General features: G+C 33.9%; 1 protein-coding gene across 1 annotated transcript; it reads right to left on the bottom strand.

Annotated features, from left to right (window-relative positions):
- Positions 1–19,568: 19,568 nt before the first annotated feature.
- LOC110936817 (GDSL esterase/lipase At5g18430) lies at positions 19,569–22,581 on the bottom strand. Its single transcript, XM_022179224.2, has 5 exons — positions 22,325–22,581; positions 22,023–22,150; positions 20,379–20,621; positions 20,044–20,296; positions 19,569–19,952 (listed from the first exon to the last, which is right to left on the bottom strand). The coding sequence occupies exons 1-5, from the start codon at positions 22,560–22,562 to the stop codon at positions 19,729–19,731; spliced, it is 1,086 nt and encodes a 361-aa protein (XP_022034916.2). The 5' UTR covers positions 22,563–22,581; the 3' UTR covers positions 19,569–19,728.
- Positions 22,582–24,340: the final 1,759 nt, after the last annotated feature.

Genomic DNA, 24,340 nt, shown 5'->3' with positions numbered 1-24,340 from the left:
GTCCGTACGTGTCAATAACCTACATGTGTACTGATCTCGTTAGACACTAGGTCTTTCGGACCTCGTACAAGTTGTTCATCTTGAATTCTTTATTATGTTCTCATTTGTTATCTTTGGAACAACTTTGTATTTTAGAGCGTTGATAGTTTACTCGTTTGATTGTTATGTGTATACATGTATTCTATTCGTATTGAGTTCATAAGCGTATTCATGTATTCTATGTGTATTGTCTTATGTGTGATTGGCTTCGTTCTTCACACGTCCTCGTGCAGTGCACGCAAGCCATTGAGCCTTTGCTCATGTCATTGGGCCAAGCCCATGTCATTGGGCCGAGCCCATGTCATCTATGTTATCATCTCTAACCCATGTTTTAATGTTATTGGGCCGAGCCCATGTCATTTTGCCGAGCCCATGTTATCTATGTTATTGGGCCTAACCCATGTTTTATTGTTATTGGGCCGAGCCCATGTCATTGGGTCGAGCCCATGTTATCTATGTGATTGGGCCTAACCCATGTTTTATTGTTATTGGGCCGAGCCCATGTTATATTGCCATTACTAACTTTGATAGGCCCAATTCTAACTTTATGAGTCCATTAACATAATCTTGCAATTTTTACCAAAATGTTACCAAGTAGCAAACTTTAAAATAAGTTCATTTTTCATGTGAAAGACACTTGGTAATTTTTATAGTTTTCGACTTTCCGGATTCTTGTTATAGGTCACTTACATATGTGCTCGTTTAAACGTCCAAAATATGTTATTTTAGACTCGACTTTGCAGTAACTTGTTTACGGTGTCGAAACGCCCAAATTGTCGTCATCAAGTGTTATTTATTTCCATTTCGGCCATTTTATTTAATTGTCCGATTTTACTAGCATTTCTTGGACCATGTAGGAACATGTTTGTGTATTTATTTTGATCGCCCTATAGGTATCTAATACATACACATATATAGCACATATACACATACTTGATATGTCTCAAAATATATAATTTTTCTTACCAAAAATTATACTCACACATTGTTATATTTTTACCCATTTATTTTTGTAAAAATATAAGTTTAAATTCATAAGAACTTCTTGAATATCTAAACCTTAAATATTCCCATCAAAGTTTCCATGATGACGTTTAAGACCACTAATCATGTTTAACATTGTTAATCACCCTTAATCCCATTTTTAATCGCGATTAGATTTTTAGAAAAATTCGCCATAGTTTCCCCTAAACTACGACGTTTCCCACGTTTTCAAAACGCGTTTAAATCACCAAATCAATTTCCAAATCACCATTAATTCATCAGGTTTCTCCAAAAATCATTTTACAAGCAAAAATCACATACTTTCACATTTAAAATCTCATGAGCATATTATTTGTATATATTTTCCAAGACTTTAAAAATAACATTTTTTTTTCAAGTTCATCTTTTATGTAAACTTGATTCTATTAGTTTTTCCACTCTTAAAAATTCCCATATTTTTGTAAAAATTCTCTAGACCTTTTTATACTACACTTTCTAAAATAAAATACCATAAACTTGCTTTATGTTAAAAATCAAGTTCGTTAGTGTTTTTAAAAGCCTTATCACATGATTATTCTTGGTTTAATCTTTCAAGAATCACTTAATCAAGTTTACATACAAATGTTCATAATCTTTGAAGTTGATGATCTTGTGTGATTTAAACATTCATATGTTTAAATCAAATTTTTAAGTTTAACATGACTAGATTAACACTAATCTAAAATACTACATAAAGTTAATCACAAGATCATCATAAATGTAAATTTTAAACCACTAATCTCTACAAAATTAACATAATCATCAAGATTACATCAACTAACTACACTAATCTACACAAATAATCACACAAATAATCATGATTAGTAGATTATTAAGTTTGAGATTAGGGTTTTTGATTATGTTTTTCTTAATCTTCAAGATAATCAACTTATACTTCTTAGATCTACATATAATAAGGAGCTTAAAATGGTAAAAGATTGGCTTACAAATTTGCACAAGATTAAATGAAGATTAAGAAGATAAGTAAGCTCCAAAGAAAGCCCTAAGAGTTCTCCATGCATGCACATTCCTTGAATAATCTTGTAATGAGTTTAATAAGTTTATATTAGTGAGTTTAGTGGGTGAAAATGGAGGGTTAATGGGGGCTTGGGGCTGCCGAATTCAAGAAGGAAAGGAGGAGGTTTGTGCTTGGTTCCTTGAGTGAAGAAATCTTATGGAAATAGTAGTGTTATGATGTATAAACCTTCAAGTACCATTTTTGTCAACAAAAAAAAATCTTAACCATGCTTCCTTATCCATCTTTGAATCAAGCAAGTAAAGTGGGTGGGGCACCACTTTGAACGTAAATGACATGGGGGTGTATTCTTTGTTTTTTTTTTTTTTTTTTTACATTTTAACATGTGAACTTTTATTAAACTTGGTAGATATTTTAGTGATTAGTTTAAGTATGTTAATTAGGATACTAAAAGGTAGTTCAAGCTTTTAAATAAAGTCTAATTAGTTTATTAGCTTAGTGGGTATTGGTTTTGGATGGTAAAAATGTCACTAGTTCGCTCGTCGGTTCGATATCGGGTAAGATATGAAAGGTGCAATATAGCACCGGGAGCGATGGTTTTAATTTACCATTGTTTCTATGGCATTTATGTAAGGTGTTTACGACGCCAAAATATGGTTAACTAGTTCGCCATGTTGTCCGTTTGGTTGTTTTGGCAACCAAAATATGGGTAACTAGCTTGTCAGTTCCATAACGGACAAGTTATGGGGTTGCGGCGTAGCGCCTAAAGCTTATGTTTCGGACACCCCACTATTGTCCTCATGTTGTTTTCATATGTTTGTTATCATTTGTCATAATTCCGGAGTCTCGGAAATGCTTAATTATTAATACGGACGAATTAAAAATGTTATATTTTTAGCCGAAACGGACGATTTCACGATTTGGGCATTGTATCGGAAAGTCTTAGATTTTTGCAAGATATGTTTTCTAATTAGTGTTTTCTTATGTAAATGGACTCAGTTATGTTATCCGTGTGTCGTTTTTCATTGTTTCGTTCTATTTTCACGGTTTTGCTGGCATGAATAGTGTGACCGTGAATAGTGCACGCAACACTTTCTACGAACACTTTTAGGACATTGTTTGATTGGTTTCGAAATATGATGAAAACCAACATATGTATTAGCATTGTTTTCTTGTCCTAACACTATTATCTAATAAACGACACAGTTACGTAATTAAATTACGCTAAATGCATGAGATTATGTAAATAAAGTAGTGATTAGTTTGTACGGAATTACTGGTTATTTGCCAGTTGTCACAGTTGTAGTATGCGGTGTTCACGCAAAGTTGTGTTTTTAGCGGATTCGAATGAGAGTATCAAGTAGGCCCATACAAATCCTACTGGGTTCGTATGAGTCGGCCCGTTGGTACTTAGACTATAGACTATTTCGTTTCTAAGACATCGACCCGAACTAGGTCATGTCTGGCCTAATTCCCTATAGTTATGGCTCTGATACCAATCTGTCACACCCCAACCGATGGCGGAATCATCGGGGCGCGGCAATAGGCGAATCAGATTGCTCAAGAGAATCCATAACAACTACATTGCGACAGTATTTTATGCATTCATTATCCCATACTAATAAACAATTACAATCACATAAGCTGTCACGAATTTCATGTTCTCCCAAACAATACAAATCCGACAACCTAGATTTTAGGTGTGTTTCTAGACTTCCTAGCTTGATTTGATGTAGACTGTGACTAAACCTGCAACATACGTTAAAACAACGTCAATACAAAAGTACTGGAAGTATACAAGTTTTGATAGCAGGGCGTAAATTGATAAAAAGTGCTGCGAATTACCAAATACATAAACGAGATACCTCAACATACATGCATATGAGACAGATACTACCAGCTAAGTCACTCGAGCTGCGATTGCGATTGCTATTCATCCTAACTAGACCCCCGTCGGGTTCTATAGTACTATACTAGTTAAGGCGGGACCTTGCGAGTATAAGTCCTAACACATATGTAACTAGCATCACGTGTAAATATGCATAACAGTTATTCGCAAGTGATAAAAAGTTTGATTGAATAATTCGTCTTGATAAATTTGATTTGATAAAACGTATGTTACACCCAAAATGCGATAAAAAGGGGTTCGAGTATACTCACAATCGGTGTTCAGCAAGTAAACACAACTTGATTGGATTGAAGGGAGCGCGTCAGAGATTAGCCTGATTACAGATTGATAGCGTAAGCATCGAACAGTGTGTTAAGCAGTGGCGGTGAACCAAGTATCGGATGGTAATCCGATCGGTTGGCAATCCGTTCGGATGGCCATTCGATTGGATTATCACCTCATTTGGAAAGGATGTGTTTGTGTATGATGCTTTGCCTTTTGAAGTTTTCGTTGTAGCATTTTGAAAACAGAGAAGTATCTCTATCCTTTAGGTCAATCGATCGAACGACAGCTCGATCGGGTAACTATCCGGTTGGTAGGACACTTAGTGAGAACAAGTTCACAGCAGTTTGTCACTCGATCGGATAGCAATCCGATCGGGTGGCAATCCGTTAATCACTTTGTAGGATCGGTTTTGACGCCGTTCGATTGTGTAACGAACGTTCGACGTGCGGAAACCGTGAACGTACGTGACCGAACACACAATAACGTACTAGAAACATGATTTTATTCCAAGATATGACAAGTACGATACAAAAATCACGTGTGTAGAGACTTTCTCTCTCTAGACTTGAATCACCAAGATCACAAATGGAGCCAAAATCTTTCAAAAGTCTTACAACTTATGACATAATCTCCTATTTATAGGCCTTGGAATTAATGAGACTTCTCATTAATTACCAAAACGCCACCTTACTAATTCTAACTAAATATTACAATATAGGCTCGATTTCTTCGGTTTCTTGCTACGGCTCGGATTGACGAAGGCGATAGACATTCGTGCACCAACAAACTCCCCCTTGGATATTACCGTAGTCAATCCGTAGTGAAACTCGTAGCGACTTGTCTTTCTCTCTCTCTTGAGTCTTCTTTAAGATTTAACATCTTCAGTAAATACAGACTCTCTCTTCCTCGAACAGAATTCCGGTGGATCTGTCTTCAGCTTCCGTTGCTCTCTTTCTTCAGGCTCCCTCTTTCGTCAAGCTTCCGTGCTTCTGGGATCGACGCCCGGCTTTCCGTAGCAACAGATTCAGACACCTACACAACTCAAACAATCTATCACAAACAAACACTATTGTGATTCAACTTAATGAATCAACTAATCATTTAAGAATATTCAAGAATTTTTCACATTTAACACTGATAAAATTTGAAACATTCCAATTTCTAATTCAAATTAATGAATTATCTTAAACATTTCAAACCATTAACCAACCTGTCTGTTCATCATGTTTAGCCTTTGAGATTTTGAAAATCAGCTCTCCAACATCAGTTGTCGAAAATCTTTTTGGATTTTCAAAATATGAAACATAAATGCAAAAATTATTTGCAGAAATGAAATATATACAAACATATTTTTGTGAGTTTGTGCAAGAGGATCATATCAGCTGCTGACTAAACACAAGCACCGTTAAGCTGTTATTTCATTTTAAGCTTTTAAACAGTTCGCGTTGATTGCCGATATATTGATCCACTTAAATTCTCACAAAATGTTCAACCTGTTCGGGATACTGAATTAGTGTTTTAAAACTTAAACATCTACATGTGTCCCACCTCAGTATATACTCCCATATCCAGTCCCCAGTATTCAGTCTTACAGGTGAGTATACCACAGCTGATATCTGTTAAAGGGTAGGTGCGAGGGCCGTGAGAGCTCAGGTCGATACTTCCGTATACGCAGAGAGATGACGGCTTCGACTTTAAGGTGTGTCCCCTTTAGAGGATCTTTTGATTACAACAGCAGCAACTATCAATTTTATTGTTTCATCAGCTTGCTGAGGGCGATGCTATGTTTCAAGCATTTTGCGAAAAGCATTATTCGGGGACTAGGTCAGTACTTTCATACAACAGAAGTCCCGGGATAATACCCCAGATATCACTGAGTATAAAGACCTAGTATCTCAGAATACGGGACCCTTCAAACAGGATTTCAGGGGTTACCTATATATCCTGGAGGTGTTCCCCACGTAGACGCAAGTGAAATTTATGTTTATATCCCAAACTGATCTACTAATTCTGTGAAAACCTACCGGCACATCTTTAGCGAGACTGCTTAATTGCATTTATACATTACAAATCTTTAGCGTACTGTGCCAGTCTAGCTGATGTACTATCATTTCCTCTGATTCGCACCAAAAACTCATTTTTAATTTTTCAATGTTTTTGACATTTTCAAATTTTCTAAATTTTTTTTTAAATTTTTACTCCCCCTAAAATCAAAATATGTTTCAATTTTGATTTTCTGGGAAAATTTGGAACAAACTGTACAAATTTGACAACTTGATGAGAATCACTTCAATTCTCCATCCACCTGGCATAAACAATCAGAACTCCCCCTCACAACAAACTATTTTCCCATTGTGATCTCAAAACACTTAAGTTTGTTTTAACCAAAATGTTTTTCCAGAAAACTTAGTTTGTTTACCAAACATTTGTAGGTACTGGGGATCAAATCATGTAGTTAACTCAAGTTCAATTTAATGACCTTGATTAACCACTTGTAGGATTGATCTGATTCAAAATCTGAATCACTTGAATCAATCACAAACAAACCTTTTACCTTTTGAATGAATGACGTTAACGAATAAAATTTTAAGAAAGATGCCGATTCATGCTCCACGATTACCAACCTGGGAGCTCCGGCAAGTCAGGTTTTTTTTTATTTGAATAGTTTCACCCAAGCCTGACTGTCCTTGGGTGATTTTGAATTCTTGTTCAACAATGGTGGAAAATTTGCATCATCCATTGTTAAACCTGAAGTCTCAGATTTTACCTCAACAAATGGCTCTTCTGGTTTTGATACACCAGAATCATTGCCTGAGTGTGGCTTGTCTGACTTTGATGAGTCAGATTCATCGCCAGGAAGTGAAAACTTCACTTTCTTCTTCTTCTTATCCTCTTTAGTCCTCAGATTTGTATCTGATGAATTCATCTTGCTTGACTTTGCAGCCGAGGAAGTTGATTCATCAGAACTCTTATTCGATCTGTCTGGTGAACCCGAGGACAAAATCTTCTCGAGATACTCTCTCGGCTTTTTCCTTTTTTTCCTCAGTCTGTTTTTCTGCCCCTGCGAAAGCTTCACTTTCGTCTCTTGAACTTTCTGTTCTTGAACTTTTGGTTTTTGAACTTTTGGTTCTTGAACTTTCAGTTCTGTGGGTTTGACCTTGACTGGAATTCTTGCCACTTTCTGAGATACAGCCCTCGATCTTTTATTTGATCTCCTTGGGCAATCTCTGGCAATATGACCTTTGATCTGACAATCGTAGCATCTTCTGGTCTCATAACTCCAATTCCGGCAGTTAACAGCAATGTGTCCTTGATAACCGCATTGGTAACACACTCTGTTATCGTACAGTATACCACCTTCACACCAAACGCTCAGATCATAGCATTGTCTGGCTTGGTGATATTCCTTCCTCAAGTTTGCTGGATTTGGCTTTTGAGCACTGTGGTCCGACCTGCACCACTTATTACCAACAACTTTTGAGTTTTCATTTTTCAATTTTTGTGCTTTTTGAATGTGATTGGATGATCGATCTGATGAGCTTTTATTTTCTTTTTGTACATTTTTCAAATTTTTAATTTTTTGTTTCTGTTCCACTTTCTTCTTCAAAGGTTTTTGCTTAGAGCATTCTCCCTTTTCAGTCGATTGTAGAACAGTTTTCTGAAATTTTTCTTTTAATTTCAAAAACAATTTTTGTTTTTCAATTTTTTCATTTTCATCATCAGATTTCTCATTACAATCTTCAACTTTGACATTGTCATAGTTTGTGACATCGTCACTTATTGGAATTGAATTGATTGGTTTTGGACAGGGAAACTTCAAACTGTCTGATGCAGTCACAAAACCTATCAATTTCTTTTCAAGTTCATCAATCTTGATTCTTGAATTCTCAGCTTCTTTTTCAAGCTGAGAAATTCGTTCAAGATGAGACTTGATAGATTTTTCATTCTCATTCTTCATGTTTTCAAGAACAGATTTTTCATTTTCCAAAACTTTTATCTGTTCTTGAAAGTTTGATTCATTAGCTTTCAAATTCTTATTTTCAAGCTTTATCCAGAAATCCAAATCTTCTGAAGATTTCTGTTTGCTTTCGAGCTCTTTTTCCAATTCTTTGATTTTCTTTTTAGCACATTCACCTTCTTTCTCCAATTTTATAATTTTCTGAAGATGGGAATTTATCATTTTCTGTTTTTCAATGTTATTTTTGCTAAACACATCTCTCCCATATTCAAGAATTTTCATTTGATTTTGAAAATCTTTCTCAATTTTTGTTTTTTCAATTTCACAATTTTTAATCTTTTCTTCAAACTTTTGATTTTTCAATGACAAACTGTTAAAATTACTTAACAGTTTGTTGTTTTCAGCTTTTAGTTTCTCACAAATGCCCTGAACCATAAGAATCTGTTTTTCATCAGTTTGCTTTTCATCTTTCAACTTCTTGACTTCTGATGTCAAACTTTCCGCATTCTTCAACAGTTTGTCATAATTAGTCTTGAAGCTGTCACACTTAGAGCACACTGTTTCACTCTTCACATATTCTTCAGCTTTTGAAGCTCCTTCTTCCTTTGCCTTGAATGTACCTGCACAGAACATTTTAACGAAATCAAGAGGATTTCCATTATTATCAATATAACAACCTCTCTTAAAATCGTATTTCATCACATGTTTTGCCCTGATACATTTACCAATCCTTTTGATCATCTCCTCAATCACATCTAAACCCAGATCCAGCACATGATTTTCTAAAACCTTTATCATTTCTTTCTTTTTCCTTCTTGTCTCAGAATCATGAGTCTTTAGTTTGCTGATGAATTGGTTTAGAGGTAATTTTGAAAAGTTTGAATCCTTACGCAAATTTTTCAAACATTCACTCCATTCAACAGATAATGCATCTGCAAACTTTTCTATCTTTTCAGAATCTGACAGAAATATCTCATGATCTTTTAAAAAACTGAGTAAGACTCTATATCGATTTTCTAACTCTTCCAAAGTTTCATTCTGCAAACTCACAAAATATTTAAATCTTTTGACCCATCCATCCTTTTTCACATTTCTATAACTGTCATCAATAAAACCTCGATGCCAATCATTAAATCTCTCGAAATAATCATTTTCTTGTTCATCAAATACCATCGCCATATTTCAAATTATTCCGACACGTCTTTGTTGAACACAAAAGCGAAACTGTAGCTGTCACAAAAGCGAATTAGTCAAGTGTTGTAAAAGCGAACCAGAATTGACCACAAAAGCGGACCAGACTTGTAACAAAAGCGGATCTCAACTGTCACTAAAAGCGAACCTCAACTAATGTGACACAAAAGCGAACCAGTAATGTTGTCAACCACTTAACAACCTGCCACAACCTTACTTATTTGACCGATTAATTTTAATGGGCGGTGAACAAGGGCCTGTTGATTGGGCCAATTTCTTTTAATGGCAGTGAACAAGTGAGTGTCGGATTTGGGCTTCACACTTACACAACACCAGCAAGTCAACTCTATAACCGCCGACAATCAATGGGCGGTGAACAAAGAGTTGTTTAATCAAAGATTGGACCTTTTGAAGTAGTGGGGCGGTGATACTATTATGTGATTGGGCCTTCACTTTGTAAGTGGGTGGTGCAGGACAATCACAACAACAGATTAAATGGGCGGCACTTATGAATATCAATTAGTGGGCTTTATATGGGGCTTCATGTGCAACCAATAACAATCAACTAGCCGGCCAACAATCAATTGTAATTGGGCCGATGTATAAGTGGATCTGAACAAGTTGATAGACATGCATTGGGCCGATCAAGATTGTGGACGGTGCACCTTGGGTTAAACAAGTAACCAGCCGACAATGACAACAACCGGCTTACAACCTGTAATCATCAGACAATCCCGTGTAGAAGATGACAAAAGAGCGAACCCCAATTAAACCTTATAAGCGGACCAACACACAAACTTTTAAGCGGACCACTAACATGATTTGGAGCGGATCTGTTTGTCACTATGAGCGGACCATAAACCTGACTAATAAGCGGACTGAACACGTAATTTGGAGCGAACCATCTCAAATCAAATAAGCCTATGAGCGAACCTGTCTTCTAACCAAATAAGAGAACCTGATCTAATCTTATGAGCGAACCTGAATTTCTTTTACCTATGAGCGAACCTGTTCAACTCCACACGAACGAACCTGAAATTTGATACGAAATCGAACCGAAATTCTTCGATTACTCCTAAACGGCTAGGAGATTTGATCTGAAACTTGGTAGGGTTGTTAATCAACGAATTTCGCACAATATATCAAAAATTCATCCGATTTGGACCGTGAAATCACGTTCAATTTGACGAATTTCCGTAAAAACCGTGAGAAATAGGTAGAAAATGAAGAAATCGATGAAATCGGATCTGAATCAGCTCTGAAATCGCTGAAATCTGGTACGAAAACGATGTGTTTGATCGTGCAATCGAGCTCCTAGCTCTGATACCACTTGTAGGATCGGTTTTGACTCCGTTCGATTGCGTAACGAACGTTTCACGTGCGGAATCCGTGAACGTGCGTGACCGAACACACAATAACGTACTATTAACGTGATTTTATTGAAAGATACGACTTGTACGGTACAAATCACGTTTACAACTACTTTCTCTCTCTAGACTTTCTCTCTCTAAACTTGAATCACCAATAACACAAATGTGAGAGTCAAAGTCTTCCAAAGTCTACTAAGTTATGACATCACAATCCTATTTATAGGCCTTGGAATTAATGAGACTTCTCATTAATTACCAAAACGCCACCTTGCTATTTCTAACTACTTGTGACATTATGTGCTTGATTTCTTCCGACTTTTCACTACGACTCGAATTGACGAAGGCGATAGACAATAAATGCATCAACACACTTTTCATGCATTGAACATGTTGATATTGTTTAAGTGTTGAAGTATCAAACATCACATGATTGGATGGTCGTTCGATCTGATGGCAATCTGATCGGATGGCAATCCGTTCGACGTTCAGTACCCCGAAAAGTTAAAATAATAGTTTAAGTGAGCGACCGAGTGCAAGCCGATCGGACGGCTGTCCGATCGGGTGGCAATCCGATCGGACAGCAACCCGTCCCAACTGCCTAATCGTCTTTGATACTTGGTCGTTTTGGTAGTTTTGCGGTTTTCTTGAGACGATGTGATAACGTGCTAAACAACAGAAACCCCATCATGACCCGAGTTATCCGATCGAACAGGAATCACCCTAGTCCGATCAGTTAACTGTCCATGACGGTTGTTCATGTTTAATTCGAAATCAGTTATCTCTTTTAGACAGAAATCAGATCTTGAACCAATACTTCACTTAGAATGGGTAGAAGATCAGAACGAGCTCCGATTCCATCGGTTTTGAGTGCATTGAGTGTAAAGAGTTGGAAGAAAGTTGAAAAGGTTTCTTTCAATCCTTTTTATCATTGAAAATGTTTAGATCTATGCGAAATCGTTGTGAAATCATGTGGAAATCCTTCAGATCTGAGTTATTCTTGGTGGAATGAGGCCAACACTTGAAGTTTATAAGAACTCCATGATGACATCATCCTAGAACACTTCAAATCCATTGATTTCACGGTTAAAAGTTAAGATTCGAAAGAGAAGATGATGCAGAAGTGCGTATAGATCGTAGAAGTACGAGATTTGAGGTAGAAACTTACAAGAATCGCGAGAAATTGAGAGAAAATAGCCCCAAAGCGTGTTGGTTGAGTGGGAGCTGTCACATCACTGTTCAGGTGATGTGACAAGTGCTATTTATAGGTGGAGAGGAGAGGAGGTGATGGAGGGCCATGGATCGGGTGGCAATCCGATCAAGTGGCACTTCGATCGGATGGCAATCTGATCTGGTGGCAATCCGATTGGGTGGCAATCTGATCGGGTGACCATTCGATCGAATTGTCATTCGATCAAACGCCTCCGGTGAATTGAGTTTTGGCGTTTCGTTTCGATCGTTAAGCGTTTTGATAGTTTGATCACACCTTTTCCTACCCACATGCATATATTTATTATAATTAGTCACATAGGGTCGTATAAATATCCACATTTCAAAGTCTGCGTTGCGATAATCGGGTTGTGCGTTTCGAATATGCGTTGCGTTGTGACACATCACGGCTATTGAGGAGGGTAGAATAGGTCCTCACTCAACGTTATCGTGAGTGCTAGTATGTGTGATGTAATGTGTTATAGAGATAAAGTATGCGTAATATGCGAAAATACTGCGAAGTAGCGATGTATTCGATATAGCTACATTATGATCCGAATCTCTGGTGCTAGGCGTAACGAGTATAACGAGTAGTAACAACGCACGAACGTGCGGGTTGTTACATGAAATCTCTTAGATCTGAGTTGTTCTTGGTGAAATGAGGTCACACTTTGAAGTTCATGAGAACCCGAGATGACGTCATCAACGAATAGCCCAAATCAAATGGATTTCATGGTGGAAAGTTAAGATTTGGTGGTGAAAATGATGGAGAAGTGTGTGTAGATCAAAGAAGTACAAGATTTGAGACGAAAACTTACAAGAATTTCGAGGATTCGAGAGAAAATGGCTGAGAAGTCGAAGGGTCGGAGGAGAGCTGTCACATCACATGAACAGTGATGTGACAGGTGCTATTTATAGGAGAGAGGAGAGAAGAGGCGGTGTACAGGTGCGATCGGAGGCCTCCCGATCGGATGGTTGGTGCGCGTTGGTTTCCGTGCGTTGAGCGTTGTGGTGCGTTTAAGCGAGTGTCGATTAAGTGATGTGATAGACTTAAATAATAGCTACACAAATATCATAACTAACATACAACGACATAAATAACTTGCGTTTACAGTTCGCGATGAGATTCCGTTGTGATAGAGTTGCGATTGCGTTTTCGATTAATCACCACAACATATAAGTAAACATGCACAAGTAACACATAATAACACACACGTAAAACAATATCCAGAACATGCGATTCAAGTTGCGATGAGATTAGCGTTAAATAGATTAGCGATTAAACTGCGATTATTGCATTTACTCCACATAATACAAGTAAAGTACATAAATTAAAGTATCGATTACAAGTCAAAGAGTACAATCAATAATTAAACAAGGAATGACAGATCGAATTAGCAATCTATTCCTCCTTTGACTTTGACTTTGATTTGTACTTTGACTTAAAAAAACGCGCGTTGTTACATTATTCGTCAAACTGTCATAAATCGTAGTTTAGATTATCATAAATAAATAAGTAATAATTTGGGTTATTAGAATTTTATATTCTTTTGTTATATATATTATGATAGATGATAGATTGTTAATCGTTATTTAAAACAAAGTTTTTGGGTCTTGGTAAAACTACTCATATATAATTATAGTTCCGAATAGACTTTTGTATTTACTTAATAAAAGATGTTTAATGATTTGTATCAGATTAAACGTTTATTTTTCTTGGACGGAAATAAAAAATGAATTTCTTAAAACTTGTTAATTATAATGATTTTATGAGTGATGATCAAATAGGAAGTTTATTTTGGCTAGAAAATATAGGAAGCAATAGGATTAGGACATGTGGCAAAATTTAAAATAAAGAGAAAGAGTATTTTAGTCAATTTTATCCTTTTCTTCTTCCTTCTCCTTCGCAGTAACATCAAAACCCACCATCTTCAACCATTTCTTCACTTTCTATCTCAATAATCACTACATTATAGTGCGATTTTCGTCACCAATCAATGATTCAAACACCCAATCAACGTGTTTTTCAGATTTTTTGAAGAAAACCCAGTTTAATTTCACACAAAATTTTGTTTTTTCCTGTGATTTTGAAGATAATCACTCGATCCGTTCGATTCAATCTCTGATAAGTGTTTCAATCATTCAAATTTCGTCAATCGTTGAAGAAACCGACTTCGATCCATGTAAGTAATTCTTTAATTTCATTTTTATTATCTGGGTTTTTGATTTAGTCATTGCGTTTTACGATCTTGGCGGGAGTCCGGGGGCAGCGCCCCTGGTAGCAGGGTCCAGGGGCAGCAGCCCTTGGCGGGGTCCAAGGGGCAGAGCCCCTGGCTCATTTCGAAGACAGTAATTCATAGACAGTTTTTGATTTGCTACTCTCTGGTTCAGACAAATTCACAGACATGTCAGCTTGTGTCCATTGCGTTTTAGAAATAAGAGAGTTTTATGTGTTTTATGGCCATTGCCTTTTAGAAAAAACACATTTTTGAAGTGTTTTTAGTTCATTGCGTTTCAGGTAAACACATTTTTATTTGTTTTCAGTCCATTGCGTTTTAGAAAATACACTTTCTTTTGTGTTTTTAGGCCATTGCGTTTTAGAAATAATACATTTTATGTGCTTTTTTGGCTATTGCGTTTTAGATAAATACATTTTTGAAGTGTTTTTAGTTATTGCGTTTTAGGTAAAACACAATTTTATGCTTTTTCAGTCCATTGCATTTTAGAAAAAAGACATTTTTAAGTGTTTTCTGGCCATTGTATTTTAGAAATAAGACATTTCTTTGTGTTTTTGGTGCATTGCGTTTTAGGTAAAACATATTTTTATGTGCTTTCAGTCCATTGCGTTTTAGAAAACAGACATTTTAAGTGTTTTCTAGCTATTGCGTTTTAGAAATAAGACATTTCTTTGTGTTTTTTGTGCATTGCGTTTTAGGTAAAACACATTTTTATATGTTTCAGTCCATTGCGTTTTAGAAAGTACACTTTCTTTTGTGTTTTTAGGCTATTGCGTTTTAGAAATAAGACATTTCTTTGTGTTTTCTGGCCATTGCGTTTTACAAATAACACATTTCTTTGTGTTTTTGGTGCATTGCGTTTTAGAAAAATGTCATTTTTTAGGTTTTTTTTTTCATTGCGTTTTACGCAACTGGGTTTTTTCCATTGCGTTTTACGCAACTGGGTTTTAAATTTTTTTTCGAAAATATAGCAAGAGTATACTCGTTTTAAAGATAAAAAAACGCTCGTTTTTTTGTGCAATTTTTATAAAAAATAATGTCGTATGAAAGAGTTATTAACGTTTAAAAAATGGGGGGGGGAATAGGAGGAGAGAGAAACTATTGCCTTGGATTGACTAGAATGCCCCTAAACAAACTCACGCGCCTCTTTTCTTCTCTTTAATTTCCCTCATTTAATCTTAGTCATTGATTAACTAAATGAATGGTCTAAGATTACTTCCTATCCTTCTTAGCCAAATAAACTTCCTACCGTGTCTTAACTCATGATATTATATAATATTATGTTATAATTATAATTATATTAATTATAATATATTATACATACACTTAAAAAGAAAGGTCGGTGGCTGTCACATCACAGCCACCACCTTCTTTTTTGATATAATAATTATTTTTTGAACAGCGATATAATAAATTGTTCGATAACTTAAACTTAAAATTGAAATATCAATGTGTTGTGGTTAAGTGCATTTATTCCCAAGCCATAGGTCACGGCTTCGAACCATCTTCCATTCATAATTTTTTTAATTGCAAGTCGTTCCATAAAATGCCACTTTTACCTCCAGATTGAAATTAAGTGTTTCCACTTTTCAATTATAATCCAATCAAATTATTATTTCATTGGTGTTTAAATACTAATTTTATTATTAGTTAATGCTAATGTTTTTTTAATGTATAACCTTTTTAGACCAAAATTAAAATTTCACCTATGTATGAACTCACACCATTGTATCGTGAGCTAAACGCCATACCACTAGACCATAAGTGTTTTTTTAATTATTTAACTAAATAACTTTTTAGTTGTTAAAGTCATTTAATTCTTTTAGTTAACTAATAAAGAAACCAACGAATCAAACACATGTCAATATTAGTTTTGGCACATTACGATTTTATTTTGTGGGTTTTCTATTTCGATTGCTATAACGATTGTTGATACCGTACCGGTACCTTACCATTCCTATAACAAATCAAACCAATATCGACTTAGTAAAAGACAAGACACCACCCTAATATTTCTTAATAAACAAAAACAACCACTAGCTTTTAAAAACTTTCTCAAAACTTTATAAATTGTGATTTTCACCCCTTGGTTCTAACTTTTCAAATTTACCTCACCCCTCGATATTTTAATCTTTAAAGGTTCTTAGAATTCCATCTGAGTTTTTTTTAACATGGATGTCTATCTTGCGTGTTTTAGTATAATAAGTTCACTGTAAATTCTTATACTTTGATGTCAAAAGATTACAATTCATCAGTTTTTAACAGAATATCATCTAACATAAATAATTCAAAAGTATAAAATTTTGTATATATGTATGCGTAAATTCTTATACTTTTATATCAAAAGATTACAAATGTGTTCATGTTGAAATGAGTCGGTTTAGAAACTGAGATGATGTAGCCGCAACGCGTGGCATATGGCACCAATCTAGTATTAATTAAAACACATCGCATTAGCTACATGTAAGTTTTTGTTTTTAGAATTTTAACACTAGACTTTAATAAATCATTGTCAAACAATATACTTTTTCTTTTCTTTTTTTTAAACACTAATGTTTTCTTACTTTTTACTTCAACCCACATTTATTTTCATATAAAGAAATCTTACAATTACTACGATATTCATTTTCAATTAAGAATATTTGAAATTTTCATTAGCTTAGTATTAATTTAAAATTTACTAAAATTACATAATTAAAAAATTATAAAATTTATTATTGGAACCAGTAGTGGTATTTGTAATTTAGGTCTTTAATCTATTTTTATATTATTTAATTTGGCTTTCTTAAAACTTTGTGTTCGTTAACTTTAAAAAAAAATCTAAACACACGACTTTATGTAATTTTGTTTGCTAGGCATTCCGGTAAAAAAATGTATTCAAAATAGCGTATTTTTTGGTATCTTAATTTATGTGAGTGCAACAACCATGACGAACCAATTCCAACCGTGCAACATTGGTACCGGTATTGGTGTTACTAGAACCGGTATTTGATATCTGTTATTATGGTTTTCGATCGATGTAAGATACGTGTCAATATCTTTCTGGAAATATCAAGATTTTAATATTTGGGAATTTCTCTTTCAATTACTATGACGAGTGCTGGTAATATAAAGAACCGAAGTGATGCATATCGAATTCCCGTTGCATAGCACGGGATATTCCACTAGTTGACTTTATAGTCAGAACATTGAATTTCTTCAACTTGTTATTGACTTTATAGTCGAGAAACATATATTATGGTGGTCTGAAGAAAAAATTGACAACGTTTCGTCAAAATAACTAAACACTATTCATTAATTACCAAGACTTTTAATTGGTTGCGGTGACATATGATTTTGAATAGTCAATTAGTCATTCGTCACCCTCAATAACATTTTCCTGTATATACTTATAGTAGGTTATCTCGGGGAATATTTACGAGTTTGGACCATTTAATTTATGTATACAACAAATGAAAATTAGAAGATTATTTATAGTCACCCAAACATAATACAAAAACAACAATTTTATAGATTGTCCACCAAATTAGTAGAAACCACATCGATGATTTTTTTATTAGACAAACTGTTAAGAAAAAGTTATCATTTGACAATGAAAAATGCTATAATTTGAGTTAGAAACACCTAAAGAAAATACACAATAGGGATTCACACCAATAAAGTGTAGCTGACGACTTTCATAGTTTCCTGTTAATATAGTAATTCTTTGTGGATAACACACTTTGAGGGCTGCCAAAAGCTAAAATGACAGCAAGACTTGTATAAAAATTGAAGTCGTTTAAAAATATTTTCATGCTATTTTTAATCAATACTACAACCATTGAAAGAGTAAAAAGAATAAACACGAACAAATCTAACATTTATTCAAAATATACGATGTGTGAAGAAATAAATATACTATAGAGTATAGAAATAGTAATTATTGAAATTAATATTATATTATTTTATTATTATTAATATTATTATTATTATTATTATTATTATTATTATTGTTGTTGTTGTTATTGTCGTTTAAAAATATTTTCATGCTATTTTTAATCAATAATACAACCATTGAAAGAGTAAAAAGAATAAACACGAACAAATCTAACATTTATTCAAAATATACGATGTGTGAAGAAATAAATATACTATAGAGTAGAGAAATAGTAATTATTGAAAGTTAATATTATATTATTTTATTATTAATATTATTATTATTATTATGGTTATTAGAGATCAAGCATATGCACTATTAATGAAACATGATTTATTCACATGTGTATTACACAGATTTAGGTACTAAAAATAATGCAATAAATTATCTGTACACACTTCTTATAATAAATTATTATACGTTACATGTAATACTGAAAAAACGCTAACTGTTACAATTACAAACCTACATATACAAATAAAATTCGAAAACGATATAATTTTATAAATCGCTACACAAGTCAAATAAAATTTGAAAACAATATAAATTTATAAATCGCTACACAAGTTCAGATTCTATTTTTGTATGGTTGCAATGTATCTTTCTTGTAACTCATTTATTCAAATGTCATGCATAGACACTAAAAGTAGGAAAAAAATACTTTTTGCCCAGCCAAACTAATCAAAAGAGTTTACTTTGTAAATAATAGGTTATCACCCGTGAACTTCATAGGTTGTATATTTAAATTTGGTGAAAGAACAAATCTATTTTTTTTCATAAGATGTACGATGTGATGATAAAATATATTAGTTGGTTGAAGAATTATTAATTATTGAAAGTTTAAATACATTTTTTTTCTTTTCAAAATGTGTGTAAGCTGACTTTAGAAGTCAAACTTTCGTATCAAAATTATATAGAGCAGTGGTTATATGTTAAAAGCTAACACCTTAATATGCTCAATATAACGTATTATCATCATGTTGTATACTTTTTAATTAAGAACACTCAAGTTTTACGAAATAACAATACAAAATTTTGAAATGTGAATGTAAGCATCCTACAATTACTCAATATTCTAAAATCAGCGAAGCATCACGTGAACCATACTACATTTCAATTGTCTCATAATGTTTCTTTAATACGGGATTTACAATGGTTGCAACAATTATAATATCATATCTTATCGGTGAAAATGACAGAAATTGTTCTAATAACTAAGACCTTCTTCTTCTTCTAATAAAACAAAACCAACCAAATTTTACCAATTAAAAGGCATCATAATAAAAAGTATAAGTAAAAAGAAAAAATAAAAAAAATGTATATCTTGTGTCAATATGGTATTGTTAAACGACATAACTTGCAGAAATTTCAAACGTTAAGTATAAAAATCGTAAAATTTTACGTCAAAGTACACCGTTTGAAAAAAAAGGTATTAAGATAAATAACAAAACGTGTAATTTTACTAAAAACACTATATAGTATCACGAAGCAATCCATATTATTAATTAGACATAAAATCATTAAAACCCTTTGAAATATTTTTACATATATATGATATATATTTATACGCTTTGTCAAACAACACATATACCCTACACATATTGGTGAAATTGTAATAATTTAGCAAGAAATGTAACAACTATGCATTCATAGACATAAGGATGCTTAGGTTCATGGGTTTCATATACTTGGCGCCATTGAATATTTCTTGCACGACCAGCCGATTCGCCCTCTCAGTCGGGTGGTAACCATCCCAATACACATACTTGGCCCTATCGGGACACAAGTTTGACAATGCGGTGCAAAGGCCTAGCCCGTTATATCGTCCTTGTCCACAACATGCTTTGTTAGTCACCTCAAATCCTGCACAACCCATATCCTACAATTACAACGTGTCTACAAATTGTTTATATCTTATAAAACCAAAAGAAATAGAAACATGTAATAACATTACCAAAAGCTTTAGGTTTGGTGATGAAGTCATAGAAAATATGATGTGCTTCAATAGAAATAAAGACATTACTACCCAATTTCTTGTTCAACAAACCAGTCATTGCTGTCACTTGAGGATTGAATAGGTCCGCGGCTTGTTGCAGCTCTGTCGCGCATTCTCCTTTACGGCTACGCAATGCGATTACCGACGGTGCACAACCCAATGGTCCGGTAGCAGTCACTAGAACTTTTCGAGCTCCCAATGTATAAAGCCTCTGCATATAATATACAATTTATTTTTTTTTGTATATTTGAAGATAAAAAATGAAAACTATGATGGTATCAAGTAGTTATTACCATTAAAATCTTTTGGTACTCTCTTGTGAGTAACTGGACATACTCGGGGAGTTTATATTGAAATGATCGAAATGAGTTTCGCACCAAATAATAGTTGTTTACGAAATCGTTGCCTCCACACGTTACCAAAACGAGTGCCTCGTTAACGAGCTTTTTGGTTTTCTTGGTACCAATTATAGCTTCGACTCGTTTTTGGTATGCTTCGAAGAATGCTAGTTGGCGCGGCATTCGAATTATGTTAACCTATAAAACATGAATGACTTTAAGTGGAATATAGGAGAAATAAGGGAGATAGAATGCAAAAGGATGTTGGAATAAGATTTAGGAACGTGGGAGTAATAAGAGTAAAAAATAAATATGACACTAAATTGATAATTCAACTTTGTTAGTTATTAAGGGGCTAGGTATGAATTAATTACTAACCTAGTATTTAGGCCCCGAGCATTGTAGCGGAACTATTAAACCAAACAAAAAAATAGACATAAAAATGTTAAACCATGCATGCACGTTGCAACATGTTAACTCGTCAAATTTAAGTCGAAACGTAAAATATTATCATAAAAAAGATTATTAAGTCGAAACGGTAACAAAACCCACGTAAAAAAGGAAATAAAAAAAACTTTATAATATTAATAAGTATATATAGGAATATTATCCATCTATTAATTTACAATACCATATGTTTTACTATTCAACTTAGTCTTCATAGCTTTATATACTAATGTGTAAAGAATAATTGAATTGTCTTTTTGTTTTTATTCACTCATCTAATTTGAATTCATATGATTGCTATTTATCTATCATATGCTTTTACATATTGTTTTTTATATTTTTTTTCCCAAAAATTATACATAAACATTTCACGTCTATTTTTTTGGTTTCACGGTTCCGTCGTTACGTGTGGGTCCTAAAAACAATTTGATTTTTTATATTTCTAAACACATGTTATATTCGGATGTCATAAAATAGATATTATACAATTACTTTGGTCCATGTGATTCACCTAAATTACGTATACAATTACGGTCCGCCGCAACACGCGGATTCTGAATGCTAGTGGTTTATTGAAATGTAAACTAATAAGGGCTATTTTGTATTTTTATTCATATTTTAAGAAAAGAAAAGTAAAATACATCATTTTACCTAAATCCATCTCTTTTTATATTAGAATGTTGGTTCATTATCATCATACTCAGTAAATTCCATCAATAGCAAAATTAAGATAGGGTCTGAGAAAGATAAGATGTAGACACTCTTACCTCTACCCCATAGGAATAGAGAGGCTGCTTCCAGTAAGACCCAACTCAATAATAGTTTTGCATCAAGCGTTGGACACAAGGCACATAACACTCAACAATCGGGACAAATGCCGATTATGCATGTACCTTTTTGTCCTTCGGCTATCAACGCCACCACATGATGCATGATTAACCATCCCACTCTTTTAACGTTATTTTCACGAAATTAGTAAAATAACTTCCAGTAAGACCCCGCCTCAATATCAGAATGTTGGTTATGTGCTCTAAATTGTTTCTTTTTTGTTTTGTTTTTTTTTTTTTTTTTTTTTTTTTTTTTTTTTTTTTTGCTTTGCTTTAAGTTGTTTACCATCTGAGTTAACAATAAATACTGAAGTTAGCAACTTACAAATTGGAATCCAGTGTCATTGAGTATTCCGATCCCTGCAGAAGCGAAGTTGGCACCATTAAGGAGTTTTTTACCATTGAGTTCTGGATCCAAGTACGGTAATAGTGGATCCACCCCGATTTGTTCGCCTAAAAAAAATTGACCCAAAAACAATCAAAATGAATCCATAATTCAAAAAAATAATGACTATTCATTAGAACATCCAAATAGTAATTCGTGAGATATACATAAACGAAATTCAATAATACTCGAAATAAATAAATTCATATTAAATTAATTACGACGTTAGTTGAGAGGTGAACCTATAAGATCTGGGATGTTTCTACCATTAGAGAAACGACCCGTAGGACGATGAGAAACATAATCAATCCCATAAGGAGGTGAATCGGCTCTTGCGGTTGTAAGCAAGAAGTTATTGTTTCCGTTGTCGACCAACGAGTCCCCAAACACAAAAAATGCTCTTGGCTCGTTTTTGGTTCTTGCATCACCGGTTGGACTAGTTCCAGCCCCCCACACAAGATTTAATAAAAAGAACACCATAATGTTAACAAGTGTTATTGAAGATATCATTATTTTATACTTAAATTGTTATGTATATGAAGGTAACAATTGAAAACAAGTGATGGGAAACTCAAGGCGCCATGGGTATTTATACTACTTGAAGGATATAGTGTGTCAAATTGTGTGGTATAGAGTTGACTTTCGGTGCTGTTAAAAAGAGAGTTGACTTTTGGAAAGGTTTCTTTAGTTCTAAATATAGAGTTATTTTTGTTCTTTATTCTAAATCTAAATATAGAGTTATTTTGTGAATCACTAATAATCGTTATCTGAAACCACAAGTTCTGATTTTGGTAATGTATATTTTAAACAAAGTTTTCTAATATCTACTTTTATTTATTTATTTAATCGATTAACCGAACCGAAACCAAGTTAACTCACATAGCCAAACAATACAAAAAACCGATAGTTCTGTTTTCTAGTTTCTGAATACTGAATTTTACACTTTGATTTTGGCTTTGTATTTGTATTTCTAATAAACGTGGAAAACCAACTAACTAAAAAAACGTTTATTATTTAATATTTGTTATCAAATCCACACTTCTTATTTTGGAATGTTAAAGTAACAAAAAAAAAAGTTATATGATACTGTTGTTGTTCGTACGGTACCCATGATCAACGATAAGCAAATGGTACTGGGTAGCAGTATCGGATTAACCGAACCGTACCGGTATTTTCTATACAAGTACCGGTTGACACAAAGCTTATCCAACCTAAAAAGTAAAGATAATAATTATTATTATTATAAAATAATAAAAGTATTAAAAACTATATATATTATTATAATATTTAAAATAATATTCATTAGCTTCTACTATAATAATAATAATAATAATAATAATAATAATAATAATAATAATAATAATAATAATAATAATAATAATAATAATAATAATAATAATAATAATAATAATAATTATAAGAAATTAACAATATATGTAGTCTATAAAAATTGGGCTCAAATGTGTAATAATTAATTAGTCATTAACCAACCATAAAAATAAGACAAATTTTCAGGCCCAAACTTATTATTTTCAGCCCAAAATTCTCGGTTCCAAGTTCCAACTAACAAAAACTGAAAAAACCAACACTGAACCAACATATTATGGAAACCAAAAACCAAATCTTAACGGTTTTCAAAAATCCAAAAACCAACCTTTTGGTTTTTAGTTTGGTTTGAGCCCAAAACGAACTCAATTTAGACTATGGAGTATGGGGCTTGGGTTGGGGGAAAACGCCTAAGCCACCATCCTGGGTGGGTTTGGGTTGGGGCGTGGCCCATGGGGCTGGGGTTTAAAGCCAGGCGTGGGGGGGGGGGTCTAGCAAGCTGACATGGCGGTCTCTCTATGGCCAAACCAAACTAACCGTTGGGCTAGCCGTTGGCCAACGGCTATGTTTAAAAAAAAAATTATTTTTTCACTATAAAACTCACATTTTTCTTCCATTTTTTACCACATTCAACAACATCTTCTATAATTATCTTCAATTCTCCTTCTACAAAACGAAAAAATGCATCCTCATAACCGTGCTTATGACCCGAACAACCCGTTTGCATTCCAAGAAAATAATCCTAGCCCACCACCCAATCGTCCAATGCCTCGTCCATTTTTCATACACTCCCCTATGCCCGTTGAAGCGAGTTATGCATCGTATCTTGGGAATCGTTTGTATACTAACTTCCCACACACCGAGGATTCGATACCTACCCCGTTTACACAAACGCCCATCAACCTTTCACCAACCTCCATCGACCTTTCACA

This window comes from Helianthus annuus, chromosome 8, assembly GCF_002127325.2.
Source record: "Helianthus annuus cultivar XRQ/B chromosome 8, HanXRQr2.0-SUNRISE, whole genome shotgun sequence".
In the NCBI taxonomy this organism is placed as follows: Eukaryota; Viridiplantae; Streptophyta; class Magnoliopsida; order Asterales; family Asteraceae; genus Helianthus; species Helianthus annuus.
This window is presented reverse-complemented; position numbering and strand designations above follow the sequence as displayed.

What these genes read in the sequence shown, in the direction of transcription:
- LOC110936817 (XM_022179224.2), bottom strand. Translation starts at nt 22,562, where the DNA reads ATGGTGTTCTTTTTATTAAATCTTGTGTGGGGGGCTGGAACTAGTCCA. An exon ending in ATGACACTGGATTCCAATTT is followed by an intron (nt 20,622 to 22,022) that starts GTAAGTTGCTAA and finishes CATGTTTTATAG; the next exon opens with GTTAACATAATTCGAATGCC. An exon ending in AGTACCAAAAGATTTTAATG is followed by an intron (nt 20,297 to 20,378) that starts GTAATAACTACT and finishes TATTATATGCAG; the next exon opens with AGGCTTTATACATTGGGAGC.